This window comes from Carlito syrichta, unplaced genomic scaffold (assembly GCF_000164805.1).
Source record: "Carlito syrichta isolate Samal-C Ts95f unplaced genomic scaffold, Tarsius_syrichta-2.0.1 Scaffold311496, whole genome shotgun sequence".
NCBI classification, from domain to species: Eukaryota; Metazoa; Chordata; class Mammalia; order Primates; family Tarsiidae; genus Carlito; species Carlito syrichta.
The window spans coordinates 90,962-106,702 of record NW_007255592.1 but is presented as its reverse complement, the minus strand read 5'-3'; the positions used below and the strand labels follow the sequence as shown (position 1 = coordinate 106,702).

Sequence of the window (15,741 nt, the reverse complement as noted above, 5' to 3'; positions counted from 1 at the left end):
AGGGAAAGTCGGCGCTCGCGGGGCGGGGGCGCGCACTGGCTCTTAAAGGGGCCTCGCCTGATGGCGGGAGCAGAACCGGGGAGACGGCTGGGTGCTCGGCTTGTGCTAAGACGGGTCGACGCAGTGCAGTCTTACTCCTTGCACCCTCTTTTTCATCCTCCCAGCCCCCTGTCGCCGACCCCTTCTCCCCTCTTGGTGAAGCCCCGTGCAAGTCTGGCGGGGCCCCGGACGCAAAAGGGCGAGGGAGCCCTGGAGCCTCGCAGCCACCGCGCATCCTCCTGGCAGAAGTCTGCAAACAGTTAAATATGATACAGCAGAAATGCAGTTGCTGTTGCCTTGCCAGGCCTTGCGGGAATTTCTTTAAAACGTCGCCCTCCCCATCCATTATTTATGTATTCGTGGGAGTGTGGTTTTGTAACCAGTTCACAAGAGTTAAAACAAAAACGCCACCGCAGGAAGGGGTGGGGGTGCGGGGAATGGGACCCAGGAAGGCCTAGGTGACCGTGTGCGTCTGTGCTTCGGCCCGGTTCGGGGGTGGCACCTGCCCTCACTCCCGTGGCCGCGTGGAGAACGCAGCGAGGCCCTTGTGGCCGTGCGGGAGGGAGGGAGAGGCCGCGGGGCGGCGAGATCGGCTCCCTGCACCCTATGTTGGGCCCGGAGCGGGTCACCCTCGGGTCATTCGGTAGAAAGTGCCGCCGGGTTCAGATCTGCGTGCTCGGATCCCCAGGACCTCCCCGCTTGCCCCGTAGCGCTCCTGCCCGCTGCTCCTCTGATGGCGCCGCCATCGCTCCCGGGGAGACCAGACCCCAGCTTCCTATTTGGGGCGGGGCAGAGGGTCTGGGGCTGTCCCGGCGTCGACACAAAGTAGCCTTGCCGCGCAAAACGCTCCGTTTCTTTTGTTTCGGAATTATTTAAACTTTATTTTTCATTATGCCGATAGTCTTGCTCTTTTATTCAACAATGTGTAAAAATACACAGATAAAATTTCCAAAAAGCAACTGTCCATAATCTCCATAAAACCATTTTAAGGATCTTCAGGAATCTTCTTCTGGCCTCTGTTCTACGCCTGTAAAAATACACAAATATACACGTGGTATATAGATCTAATTTTTTAACAAAGTGGGATAATGCTATTCACACTGTTCTGGAATCTGCTTCTCTCTCTCAGTGATATAAGGTGGACATCTTTCAGTGTCATTCAATACAGATTTCCCCATCCTTTCAGTGATTGAGTGTGGGCTGAGATGGGGTGGGGAGCAAAGGGGATATGGGAGATGTGGGAGTCTTCTACTCACATCACTTGCCCATCACTTGTTCATTAGGAGGGAAGATTTTTACATTTCTGTGCTGCAGTGTCAATTCTTGAGTTTTAAATCAACTGCATCAAAATTTCAACTTTTCATCCCACCCTGCAGATCTGTTCAGTTACTTACTACTTTGAGAGAAATCTTTCTCCCCCACTTGCAATCATCATGTTCCTGAGAAACAGCTATTTGCTGTCCAGTCCAAGGTGAACTTCCGTGTAAGAACAGAAATGCCCTCCTTGGAGTGCAATGGATAGAGTGGCATGGGATGCACGGGCGAGTGTGTGTCTGTGTGTGTGTGTGTGGGTGTGTGTGTGTGTGTGTGTGTGTGTGTGTTTGTGTTCAGGCTGAGGGAGACAGGCAGCTAGATGGAGCAGGTAAACTTTTGTCCATTTGTTAGTTCATCCAGTAGCATTTGTGAGCTCATGTTGAGGGTCAGGCTTTGTGTTAAACCATCCGGAAACAAAGGTAACCCAGGCTGAGGAGTTCTGACTTGAATGAGGAAGGCACCCCCACACAGTGTGACTAATGCTAGCATCAAGAAATGTGCCTTCATTTCCTGTTGCTGGTTTCACAAATTACCACAAACTTAGTGGCTTAAAATGACATATTGATTTTGAGTTACTCAAAAGGGAGTTTATCCTGGTCAGACCTAATCAGGTGAGCTCTTTGAAAGAAGATCCATGACTTTTCTGAGGGGAGATTTTTTTTTTTTTTAATTGGAGTCTCCCTTTGTCACCCAGGCTGGAGTGCAGTGGCACAATCATGGCTTACTGCAACTTCAACCTCCTGGGCTCAGGTGATCCTTCCACCTTAGCCTTCCAAGTAGCTGGTACTATAGGCATGTGTCACCATGTCCAACTGATTTTTTGAGTCCTTGTAGAGACAAGGACTCACCATGTTGCATAGACAGCACTTGAACTCCCGGGCTCAAGCAATCTTCTCGCCTCAGCCTCCAAAGAGCTGGGATTACAGGCATAAACCACTGTGCCTGGCTTTAAGGGGAGAGATCTGAAGCAGTAGAATTGCTCTCCTGTTGACCTTGATGAAGCAAACTGCCATGTTGTGGAGTAGGCCCTGCAGCAGGAATGGCAGGTGGCTTCTAGGTGCTGAGGATCTCAGTCCTGCAATTGCAAGGATCTGAACTCTGTCAGCAACCTGTGAACTGGGAGGGAGGACCTCAGATTTTCAGATGGGAACACAGCCCTGGCTGATACCTCAACTGCAGCCTGGGAGACCCTGAGCAGAGAACTCCATTAAGCTGTGCCTGGACTTCTTATCCACGGAAACTGAAATGACAAACGGGTGTTCCTTTAAGCCACTAAATTTGTTACAGAGCACTGGAAAATGAACATCTAAGACCATCTCAGATTCAGCGACGGGGAAATAGACCCCATCCCTGGAGGGGAGGAGTGACAAGGTTACATTGGAAAGCAGACTCAGAACTATTATTATAATAGTTTACTATGAGTGAGTCCCTAACTGGGACACAGCTCATGCTTAAAACTGATGGGATTCCCAGGCCCAGATGTTCCTTTCACAAAGTTATCTGCAGAATTCTTGGCATCCTTCCTGGGTGACCTCCACTAGCTAGAGTGTGGTTAGGACCCCTGGACCTCTGTGTCGCTAGCACCAGGCACGTGTGGGTACTTAATTAATGTCTTCAGGACAAAGGAAGGAATGAATGTCCTGAAGCCTGGGCTCTGCAGGGGTGGGCAGTGAGGCCTTTATCAAAAAGGATTTTCCTGCACTTGGGACAGGAAGGCACTCAGGGATGGAGGGGAAGTAGTTCTGTCCTAGTCTTAGAATGTCAGCCCGGCATGATCGAAGCACTCAGATGGTCTCTTGAGGCTTTGAACAACGTCTGCATTGGCAAAGAGTATTTTAGCCCTTATCCCATTGCAGAACTGTCCAGGTCCGCTTTCCAGAGTGGACTGTCCCCTTCCTGATGCCAAAAGACAGGGAAGCTTGGAGCCACAGGCCACAGGCCTTCATTCTGTTCCCAGTTTGAGGTCCTGGAGGGCTGGGATATGGGTGGGTGGCATCATCTGGACAATCATTCTGGTGTGGGGGTGGGTAGCATCATCTGAGTATCCAACTCAGTGTAGAGTCAACTCTATGCGATTGTCTCCATCACTTAGAAAATGTAACATGATTTTCTGCAGATGGGCTTACCATGACACTATACACTGCTGCAACTCGACCTACTGTGTGTCTTAGACACATGCAAGTGGCTTTTTCAGGAAACGCTCTCAGGGAAGAATGCCAAGGTAAGGCAGGAGAGGAAAGGGGAGGAAGCCAAGCAGAGAGCAAGGCGTCATCTCAGGCAAAGTCCTGCAGTGAGGGCCTAGCCTGCAGGGAAGCCGAATGTAAGTTACTCTAAATATTTGCCCTCGCCCATCAGGCACTGGTTAAAGGCTGCAGGGGAAGGGTAGTAGGTGGGGGAATGCCCATTCCCAGGCACCTGCTGCCTTCTGCCTCTGTGTGCAAAGTGGCTTCAGTACTCTGGGAGTGGCCTTTGGAAGGAGAACCACAGGTGCTGGAGTTGGGAGATACAGAAAAGGGACCCCAGAGGATCTGGGTAGAGAACAGATATTCCTGTCCGGGTTCGAGACACAGCACCATGCTTTGCAAACTCCAAGTTGTTCCCACCCAGGCCCTTGGCACTTGCTGCTTCCTCTGTCCAGAACACACCGATCTTCTCCAGGTGGTTATACGGTTTACTTCCTCAGTTCTGTCCATCTCTGTTCAAATATCACCTCTTCAAAAAGATTTCCTCTGACCACCTTATGTAAAGACTCCTAATCAGGTGAGCTCTTTGAAAGAGGATCCACGACTTTTCTGAGGGGAGGTTTTTTTGTTGTTGTTGTTGTTTTTAAATCAGTATCCCTTTATCACCCAGGCTGGAGTGCAGTGGCACAATCAAGGCTCATTGCAACTTCAACCTCCTGGGCTCAGGTGATCCTCCCCAACTCCTACCCTTCACTCTCTCTCCCTTAGATGGTTAGTTTTCACCCAGCCCTTAACACTGTCTGGCATTATATTAATTATTCGTTTAATGTTAACCATTTTGTTTAATGCCTGACTCCCTCACTGGACACTACCCCGCAGGGGCAGGGACTTTGCTCATCTGGTTCCCACTTGATCTCTGGTGCTAGTCCAGGGCCCTGCTCACAGTGGGTGCCCAATTAATATTTGTTGCATGCATAAATATGGCATGGGCAAGGTTTTCAAGGTAATTTTGACCATATAGCACATAATGTTTTGACCCAGGAAACAACGATCTTTCTCTCTCCCTGCAGAAGACTCTGGGAATGCAGAGTGGGAAAGATGGGCTTCCTGCCCTGGAGGAACTGAGGTGCAGAGAGATGACTCCAAGTTGTGCAACTTTTAGTGTGTGTGTGTGGCAGCCTCTCGGTGCCTCAGTGGTTAGTATTCCCCCAGCCCTTAACACTGTCTGGCAACTTTTAGTGTGTTCTTCTTCATCTGTAAAATGGAGATAATTATTCCTGCCTTGCTGCCATATGGTGCAGATAATGACATAACACCTGGAACTCTGTTGGGCCCATAGTAGATCTACATTGGTGGAAGTATATGTATGTATAAGTCCCAAGCGAGCTCATATCTCAAGAGAGCTGAACATCTCTCTTTCCTTCTCTCTGTCTCCCTCACAAACACAAACACGCACACACAGTGTACTGGGGTTGCCAAAAAATGCATACACATTTTAAGTGATGTTATCTATGTATCTACATTATCAGAAGTGTCTGGATGCTGATGGCAACCACTCTGAGCACCTATTATAACTACAGAAGTCAAAAGTGACATGTACTCATCTTTTGTTATCAGAATATATTGAGTATTACAATTCCTTTCATTTTTTTGCTACCCTCTGTATACACTTATATGTTTTTCTTCCACTGAAAAGTATATTGGATCAATTCTAGAAACTGAAACTGTGTTGGCCAAAAATAAGCAACAGCTAACACTTTGTACAGCATACTGTTTCAAGGACTCTTCTAAGAGCTTGACATAAGATATTAGCTAATTTAATCCTCAGAAGGATCCTACATGATAGATATTATTAGTATTCTGTTTTGCCATTGAGGGTTCTGAGTTTCTATCCAAATGAGGAAGATTCAGAGATGAACAAAACTTAAGTTCTGCATCTATTGAACATCCTTCATTGCCTTCTGCTATCTGGTGAGACCTTCCATGTGATTTGACCTATGAACTATGGACCCCAAAGTTGCAGACAGGAGCCCAGGCACAGTGTGAGTCCCAGTGAACTGAAATGCGTGTAATTCCTTCTGAAACATCGTGCTGTGAAATGATGTGCCTCCAAAGACAGGCATGCTATTTTTAGAAATAGGGCAGAGGCATCGTTTGGAAATATGCCCCAATACGGTCATGACTGGGCAAGGGACACGGGAAACGCCAATTTTGGCAGAGGGATCATTTGGAAATCAGTTCTGACCAAGTCATTCCTCTGTTTAAGATTCTTCTACTTTGAAGGAGCCAACACATCAACAGTGAGAAAACCTCTCTGTGGCTCATCGCTGTCACTAGAAAAAGCCTGAGCTCTTCCCCTGGCAGAGACTATTCCCCATGTCCCACTCCCAGCCCAGGCAACATAATGCATGCCCCATCCTGCACACCCTTCCCCGCTTGGGTCTCTGAATCACCTGCTGTTTCCCCAATAGCCCTGTTTTCCACAGCTTTGCACCTTCATCCTTCACCAGGGAAGCACCTATGCATCTCCCTCCCCTCCCCTCCGCTTCTCTCCCCTTCCCTCTTTCTTTCTTGAGCCTGCATCTCACTCTGTCGCCCAGGCTAGAGTGCAGTGGCACAGTCATGGCTCATTGCGGTCTCAACCTCGTGGCCTCAGGTGATCCTTCCACCTCAGCCTCCTGAGTTGCTGGGGTTACAGGTGTGCATCACCATGCCCGGCTAATTAAAAAAATTTTTTTGGTAGAGATGGGGTCTCATTATGTTGCCTAGGCTGGTCTCAAACTCCTGGACTCCAGCAATCCTCCAGCCTTGGCATCCCAAAGTGCTGGGATTTATAGGTGTGAGCCACCATGTCCAGTCACCTATGCATGTTTCAATACTCAGTTCTAGGACCTCTTTGTGAAGAAGCTGTATCTGTCCTTGGAGGTAGAACCAGCCAGCCTTTCTTTGCCCTATTTGGGTGTTTATAGAGTTCTAAGAACATGGAAGTGTTCTGCTTGGTCACTTGTCACTTCCCTGTAAAGCACGAGTTACCTTGCTGGCAGGGACCCTTGTGCTCCCCGGGTTCCTGGATAGGGTCTGACACTGAGTAGCCAACTGACTAATATTTACTGGGCTTCACCCATGTGCTTTGCACTATTCTGTATGCTGGGGACATGGCAGAAAATAAGACATGCAGAGTCCTGCCCTCAAGAGTGGTAGGTTCTTAGGGGACAGCAGACAGGCAACGGACACACAAGGCAAGATGATTTTCAGGTCGTGTATGTGTTGTGGAGAGACTGAGTAGGGCTGCGTGGTGGACAGAAACCGAGTGTGTGTGTGTGGGATGCTCCGCTAGGGTGGTCAGGGAACATTTGAGGAGGCACATCTGAGACGAGACCCTCATAAGGAAAAGAAGGCAGCTGCATCAATCAGGGGAGGGAGATTTCTGGGCAGAAGGAGCAGCAGGTGCAAAGGCCGCGAGGCAGGGGCACACTGGGCATATCTGAGGGACCCAAGGAAGCCAGTGGGGCTGCAGCCTAGTGAATAGGAAGATGGGGGTCTGCCAGGGAGGCAGGGACTCCTTGTGCAAAGTCTTGCAGGCTATGGAAGAATGTGTGGGCCTCTTCACATGCAGCAGGGAGGCTCTGAGTGAGAACTCACCACAGGAGAAGAGGCCTGGCCCAGTGAGTTGGGTGCAGAGGCAAAGCCTGGGGTTCTTGGTGAGGTTCTGAGTGCCGAGAGGTGGCTGCTTCTCAAATCTGCTGCAGCCCAGCCTCCTGCATGTCTATCCAGGGAGGCAGGAGGTTGTAAATAACAGTGGAAAGAGCTGTGTCTGAAAACTCTGAGCTTAGGCGCCATCTCACAGAGGAGTGAATAAGGGGGAGAAAGGCATTCCTTCCAGGTCTGTTGGTTAGTTAGGACTGCTGTACAAAGATGCTCCAAACTGCAGTGATTCTAAAGAGAGTTCACTTCTCTCTTGCCCAACAGTCTGCAACCTGGGGCTGCACTGATGGGGGACCATCAAGGCCAGGGTGGGAGAACTGATGCCTGGGCCATCACAGACAAAATCCAGGAGTGCTTCTGACTCCGGGGGCCCTCGCCCTGATGTCTCTCTTTCCAGTGAATGCAAAGCAGATGACAAGAAACACAGAGTTCTGGTCTGTTCTCTTTCATCTCTCAGCTCCACGCAAACTTGTCCTCATCCTGCTCTTCCTGTTTTACTGGGAAACAGTTTTCTTTTCTTTTTTCTTTTCAATGACTTTTTCAGTGGTTTGTGGGGAATGCTTGTTTCTCCAGATTATTTTCCACCTCAAGTAAAGGTTGGGGCACCCTGACAGATGGGTGTTGAGAGGCTGGTACTCTCTTGGGTTCTGTTCTGCCAGCCCTGCCAAGCAGTGTGGCCCCTGCCCTGGAGCAGTGGGCCAGCATGTGGCTGGAGAAGGCTGGCCGCCAACAGGTGCTGCGGACAACCTGCCGTCCCCCATATCCAGAACTCCTCTGTGTCCTGTTCCTGTTCACAAAGGGGACCTTGTCACCTGGAGCCTGCTGTCCTGGCTGGGGAAGGAGGATCTCTCACCAGGGGGCCCTAAGTTTTTCCTTTTTCTTCCTATCCCCATTCCCAGGTCTTGCAGGGGCCCCTTAGGGTGAGTGATAATCTCAAAAACTTGCTAATATGAGTGAGATATCAGTTCTGATGTTTTTGTTCTTGCTTTGACACGGCAGTTATGAAACTGTTTTAGGAAAGAAACTTTGAGGGCTGTGTGTGGTGGCTTATGCCTGTATTCCCAGCACTTTGGGAGACTGAGGTGAGAAAATTGCTTGAGGCCAGGAGTTCAAGACCAGCATAGACAAAGTAGCGACATCTCATCTATACACAAGAAAAGAAAAAAAAAATAGCCGGGTGTGGTGGTGCATGCCTGTAGGACCAGCTACTTGAGTGACTGAGGCAGAAGGATCGTCAGGGCCCAGGAGATAGAGGCTGCAGTGAGCTATGATTGTGTTACTGCACTCCAGTCTGAGTGACAGAGTGAAATCCTGGCTAAAAAAAGAAACTTAGAAAGGTAAAATTAGAAAGAAGCCTTAGCCTAGCTCAGTGGCTCAGCCTGTAATCCCGCGCCTTTGGGAGGCTGAGGTGAGTGGATTGCCTGAGCCCGCGGGTTCAAGACCCGCCTGGGCAACTTGGCGAGACCTCATCTCTACAATAAATAAAAAATTAGCCAGGCGTGGTAGCGCGCGCCTGTCGTTCCAGCTACTTGGAAGGCTGAAGCGGAAGGGTCGCTGGAGCCCAGCAGGTCGAGGCTGCGGTGGCCGGGAGTGGCCACTGAACTCCAGTCTGGGCGACGAAGTGAGACTCCAACTCAAAAAAAAAAAGAAGCCTTTCTAATGGATTCATTCAGTTTTAACTCCAAACAGCAGAGAGGCCCAAAGAAAGTGCTGGGCCCAGCTAAGCAGTCCAGGTCCTGGGCTCAGGGTTACATCTGGGCTTCTCAGACATTACCAGGGGGATTTTCCAGAAACGGGGAGTTCTGGGGAGAGAACAGAAACAGAGGACGAGAGAATGTGTCAGCCCGATCATGTAGTTAGTTTAAACACGATGAGTCTCTGGCTCTGAGAGACTGTCCCTGGATTTTGTCACCACCGAGGATCATCACCTTTCCTCCAGGGTTGTCAGAGAGTGTTTCTAGTACCGTGTGTAGGACTCCAATGTGTAATTTACCCCCCCGCTGGCTGGGGGTGCTTCAAGGAGGTCTCTCACCCTCCTCTGGAGACGTGCTGTCCAGCGCAGGCCTTCACCCATAGGGGGTGCCCATGAGGATCTTGCCGAAGGGAATTGTATGTACTGAGCCACAGAGGGCACCCCTCCCAGACTCAGACTCTGGGATGGGGACTGAGCTCTAGTGACTCTCACACAGAGATAGGACATACCCCTGGGGGCCACTGAGTGAAAACCTTGGCCCAATTTGGACTGGGGACACTCTTCCTCCAGGTCTTGTGTGAGCTGCAGTTTACTGAGTAGTGAAGAGTTGTGACCAAAGCCTCCTTCTTGTGTGAATTTAAGAGGGACAAGTGGTTAGCCAAGGGCCCTGCAGATAAATTGTCCTATTCTTGGCCCCGTGTGAAAGAAACGAGAGGTAATAAGATTGTTTCTAATAACCACAACCTCATACACACATATACATGTTAATGTGATTTTTTTTTTGATGCCCTGAAAGGTGGTTTTTGAGTGCAGAAAAGATTATTTAGGGGTTTTCTTAGGTTTTAAAAATTAATATTCAATTTTTATAAAGTTATAGGTGCTGGGCTTGGTGGCTCAGCCTGTAATCCCGCACTTTGGGAGGCCGAGGTGAGTGAATTGCCTGAGCCTGTGGGTTCGAGACCCGCCTGGGTAACTTGGCGAGACCTCATCTCTACAATAAATCAAAAAAATTAGCCGGGCATGGTAGCGCGCACCTGTAGTTCCGGCTACATGGAAGGCTGAGGCGGAAGGCTCGCCAGAGCCCAGCAGGTCGAGGCTGCGGTGACCGGGAGTGACCACTGCACTCCAGTCTGGGCGACGGAGTGAGACTCCAACTCAAAAAAAAAAATGTTATAGGTAAAAGGAAAAAGGTCAGTTTGTCCTTAAACTTTAATTTCAGCTTAACTAACAGGGTTATTATTACTTTGAGTTGGCATTTCATTCTCTCACCCTGGAGTAAAGTAGCATGATTCACGGTTCACTGTGCCTTGAACCCCTAGACTCAAGTGATCCTCCTGCCTCAACCTCCAGTGTAGCTGGAACTACAGCAAGCACCAGCACTCCTGGCTAATATTTTTAAATTGTAGAGATTAGGTCTTACTATGTTGCCCAGACTGATCTGGAACTCCTGGTCTTAAGCAGTCCTCCTCCCTTGGCTTCCCAAAGTGCTGGGATTACAACCGTGAGCCACCACGCCCAACCAAATAACTTATTATTTTAATTATCGATCTAGCAAACTTAACAATCATTTTTAAGGAGGCTCTGATTAATTTTGGTCTCATTTACAAACTTAAATTTCTGTAAGCATTTTATATTGTATTGTCCATCACATATAATACATTTGCTGAACTTTATTAGTATAATTGGCTGATAAACCATCTTAAGTACTTAAGTAATTCTTACAAATCTAATGAATTTAGCTTATAAATAGAGTGAACTTGAAGTTTGATTAGCGGCTCCAGTACTATGTATAAAAGAGTAAGTCCCAAGTCCAGATCAATTACTCGATTACATATTTAAAATTGGAATAATGGAGTAATCTATTACTCTAACAGTCTGAGTTCTCTTAAACATTATAAAAATATAAAATATAAAAATTATCTTAACATAAAAATATTAGACCAAGCTCAGTGGTTCAGCCTGTGATCCCAGCACTTTGGAAGGCCGAGGCAAGTGGATTGTCTGAGCCCATGGGTTCGAGACCATCCCGGGCAACTTGGTGAGCCCTCATTTCTACAATAAAGAAAAAAATTAGCTGGGCATGGTAGCGTGCACCTGTAGTTCTGGCTACTTGGAAGGCTGAGGTGGAAGGATCCCTGGAGCCCAGCAGGTCGACACTGGGGTGACCATGAGCACTGCACTCTAGCCTGGGCCACAGAGTGAGACTCCAACTCAAAAATAAATAAATTAATTAATTAACCCTTCAGTTTTTGTTCTTTTTACATCTCTATATGTAATTTAGATCTTTCTGGGGGTAAAAACTACTCACTAAGGTAATAATTTGGTCATTTAAAGCTTTTTTTTTTTTGAGTTAGAGTCTCACTCTGTTGCCCAGGCTGGTAATGGCATGATCCCAGCTACCACAGCCTCAACCTGCTGGGCTCAGGTGATCCCTCTGCCTCAGCCTCCTGAGTATCTGGAACTACAGGCGTGTGCTTCCACATCCGGCTATTTTAAAATTTTTATTGTAGAGATGAGGTCTCCCTATGCCACCCAGGCTGGTCTCAAACTCCTGTACTCAGGCAATCCTCTCACCTTGGCCTCCCAACATGCTGAGATTGCAGGTGTGAGCCCCCACGCTTGGCCTGAAACAATTTTTGAGGCTACCTACTCAACTATTTGATGCTGCTTAACGATCTTGAAGCTGTAAGCTGGGATTCTTGTTCATGACCTGATGAACCATTCCAAGGCCTGGTCATAGATGCTTATCTCAAGACCTTCCATGGGGGCGGGGGAGTGGTGGTCATCTCAGAGCCCTTGGGACTGCCTTTGTTCTCAACTTTGGGTTTGGGTCATATCATTACCTAATTTTTCCCTTTCATGGAAATTTGTTGACTCCTACCTCAGTTTCTGTATCATTGATTGGATTTTGTATTTTTTTTTTCCTCTTAAGATATAAAAATCTCTAAAGGTCTTTGACTGTCACACTGTTAACAGCTAACATTTATTGAAGGCCTACTTTGTACCGTGTATAGAGACAGGTACTATAGTTTTTCTCATTTTACAGATAAAGGATCTGAAGCACAGAGGGGCTAGGTAACATGTCCAAGGTCACACAGTCAGAACCCATGCTACCATCTGGGAACCTGATTTAAAAAAAAAAATCCTTGTAGACCCACTTAACTTTCATAACTACTAAAATAATTCTCTCAAGGCTTTTTCTACTCAGTCGTGACTTCACACACACAGACACACATTCACATGGGCTGATGTCTACTCTTCAGACGTGTGTAAGGGCGGCAAAGTCATCCTACATAAGACCTAAGAAGTTGATGTTTATGTTTTGGGAAATGATCTTGCTTCTCAATCCGAAGAGATGTTGGAAAAGTGTTTTAGCAAAACATAGACTCTAGGGACATATCAGAAAGCTTTTGCAATATAGCAAAACATTCCAAGACTCAGGGTTTTAAAACAACAATCACTTAGTCTTTTTAAAACAGCTTTAATAGAATTGATACACAATAAAACAATCATTTAGTCTTTTTAAAAACAGCTTTAATAGAATTGACACAATAAAACAACAATCATTTAGTCTTTTTAGTACAGGTTTACTAGCATTGACACATAAGAAACTGTATATATATAAAGTATACAGTTTGATACGTTCTAATGTATGTCTAAACCTGTGAAATTATCACCATATCAAGACACTAAACATATCCATTGCCCTCAAAAGATTGCTCTTGCCCTTTGGTAATTCTTTTGAGAACCACCCTTATTGTTATGTTTACCAACTGTTATCCTCCTTATTGCAAGTAGCATTACATTTGTATATACCACAATTTATTTATCCATTTACCTGTTGAGGGATCAAAACAACCTGCTCATGCTTTTAGGGTCAGCTAATGTTAGCTGATCCAGGTTGGACTTGGCCTCAAACAGTGGTTTGGTCCAAGTCCAAGTCGGCACATATGTCTCTCGTCCTCCTTGGACCAGCAGGATAGCCACAGAATATTACTCCCTTGGCAATGGCTAAAGCACAGGTGCAGGTGAGAAAGTCCCATTGCATAAGCACATCTCAAGCCTTTCTTCCAATATGACCACAGTCATCCCATTGGCTAAGGCCTGCCATGTGGCCAAGTCTAACATCAACCATGTGGAAGTTTACTCTGCTCACAGTGGGAATAGAAGGGCAGTAAATATTAGCTGAATGATGAACCAAACTATATCACCAGAATGTATTTCCAGTCTGTCCCCTGGACACCATCATTCTCATTCTCCTATTATTTGGTTACTTTGTACCTTTTATGCGGTTGAAGTGTCAACAAATATCTGCCAATCTCAGGCCTTTCTGGATGCCTAAAATTCAGCATCATCTATAACATGAATTGCTGAACAGAGGAACAATGTTTACAAACTTCTAGGTGAATATAATTGTTTAACCATCTGGACTTCTTAGGCAAAATGTCATTTGGAATGACAGCAAAATAAAGACAACTTTGTACATGCAAAGATAGAGAAATCTTACCCTAGCCAATATTTTGGGGGAAAGCTTTTCAAGAATCTACTCCAGGAAAAAGGAAAGGAAATCTCAAACAAGAGAAGACATGAGATTTAAGAATAAACCAATAACAACAGTGAAAGGCTGAAAGTTCCTCTAAGATCAGGAACCAGAAAGATAAGGTGCTCACTTTCACTACTTCTATTCAGTAGAGTACTAGAAATCCTAGTTAAAGCAATTAGGCAAGAAAAAGAAAGAAAAGGCATCCAAGTGGGAGACGGAGAAATTAAACTGTTTCTGTTTGCAGATTTCTGTTTGCAGAAAACTCTAAAGACTCCACCAAAAACAGTTATAATAAACAAATTCAGTAAAGTGCAGGATACAAAATAAAAATACAAAAATCACTCATGTTGCTACATGCTAGCAACAAACTATCTAAAGAAGAACTTAAGAAAATGATCTTATTTATAATAGAGTCAAAAAGAATAAAATACTTAAGAATAAATTTAACCAAAGAGGTGAAATATATGTACACTGAAGACTATAAGATATTGCTGAAAAAAAGAAAGAAAACACAAATAAATTAAAAGAGATCTGTGTTCATAGATTGGAAGAATTAATGTTGTTAAAATATCCACACTACCCAAAGCAGTCAACAGATTCTATGCACTCCCCATCAAAATTCCAATGGCATTTTTCACAAAAATAGAAAAAAGTCTAAAATGTATATGAAACCACAAAAGATCCTGACTAGCCCAAGCAATTTTGAGAAAGAAGAACACTTCCTCCTTTAAACTACATTACAAATTTATAGTAATCAAAACAGCACAGTACTCTTATAAAAACAGACACATAGACCAATGAAACAGAATAGAGTCCAGAAATAAATCCATGTGTATACTGTCAACTAATCTTTGACAAGGTTGCCAAGAAAACACCATGGGGGAAATATATTCTTTTCAATAAATGGTATTCAGACAACTGGATATCCACAGGTACATGAATGAAATTGGATCCCTATCTCAAACCTTACATACAAACTAACCCAAAATGAATTAAAGACTTAAGTGTAGGGACTGAAACTGCAAAACTCCTAGAAGAAAATATAAGAAAAACTCTTACTGAGGGTCTTAGTGATGACTTTTTAGATTTGAAACCAAAAGCATAGGCAAAAAAGCAAAACCAAACAAGTGAGACTACATTAAACTAAAAAGCTTCTGCACAGCAAACTATCAACACAATGGAAAGGCATCCTATGGAACGGGAGAAAACCATATATCTGATAAAGAGCTAATATCCTACATATATAAGAAATTCATACAACTCGGCAGCAAAATAAATAAATGACCCAATTAAAAAATGGGCAGAAGACTTGAACAGACATTTTTCCAAAGAAGATATTAAAAAGGCCACACAGGTATATGCAAAGGTGATCCACATCACTAATCATCAGGAAGATGCAAGTCAAAACCACAATGAGATATCATCTTACATCTGTTAGGATGGTTATTATAAAAACAGACAAGAGATAACAAGCATTGGCAAAGTATGGAGAAAAGGGAAACCTCATACACTCTTGGTGGGAATGTAAATTAGTACAGCCACTATGGAAAACAGCAGGGAAGGTCCCCCAAAATAGAACTACCATCTGATCCAACAATCCCACTTCTGGGAATATAGCCAAAGAATTATTGCAGCACTCTTCACAACAGCCAAGATGTGGAAACATGAGTGTCTGCCAACGGATGAATGGACAAAGAAAATGTGGTGTGTATATACAATGAAATATTATTCAGCCATAAAAAGAAGGAAATCCTGCCATTTGTGACAGTGTGGAGGAACCCAGATGACATTATGCTAAGAGAAATAAGCCAGACACAGAAAGACAAATACTATATGATATTACTTATATGTGAAATCTAAAACACACACATACAGACACACACAGGCAACGATGTGAAGTGGTGGATATGCAAATTAGTTTGATAATGTCAATTATTTCACTATGTCTATCGATGTATTACATAGCAAAGCATCACGTATACCTTAGATATATATAATTTTTAGTTATTAATTATGAAGTTTGACAATTAAGTTTACAAACTCATCTTAGAAAATGTGCTACATACCTCTTTGCTGAATATCACTATAGTCATCTTTGAAGTACTCCTCTTGGGAAGCTATGCATTGACACCAGTGCCTCGTCCACTGTCAAAGCAATTTTGGAGCTCTTTTTCTGAAATTGCGGTCAGAGCTGCTGTCATATTACCCTTGACATCCTGAATGTCATCAAAATGTCTTCCTTTCAATATTTTCTTTATCTTCGG

The 15,741-nt window shown here is 45.2% G+C and overlaps 1 protein-coding gene across 1 annotated transcript in view; it reads right to left on the bottom strand.

Moving 5' to 3' along the window:
• NPTXR (neuronal pentraxin receptor) overlaps positions 1–9,315 on the bottom strand; it is a 59,525-nt gene extending 50,210 nt beyond the window's left edge. Inside the window, exons 1-5 of the mRNA XM_021717909.1 lie at positions 9,206–9,315; positions 9,016–9,043; positions 7,878–8,072; positions 669–814; positions 136–289 (exon numbers count right to left, since the gene is read on the bottom strand). Of these exons, the coding sequence (XP_021573584.1) occupies positions 136–289; positions 669–814; positions 7,878–8,072; positions 9,016–9,043; positions 9,206–9,315 (633 nt within the window). The remainder of the gene's footprint in view (positions 1–135; positions 290–668; positions 815–7,877; positions 8,073–9,015; positions 9,044–9,205) is intronic.
• Positions 9,316–15,741: the final 6,426 nt, after the last annotated feature.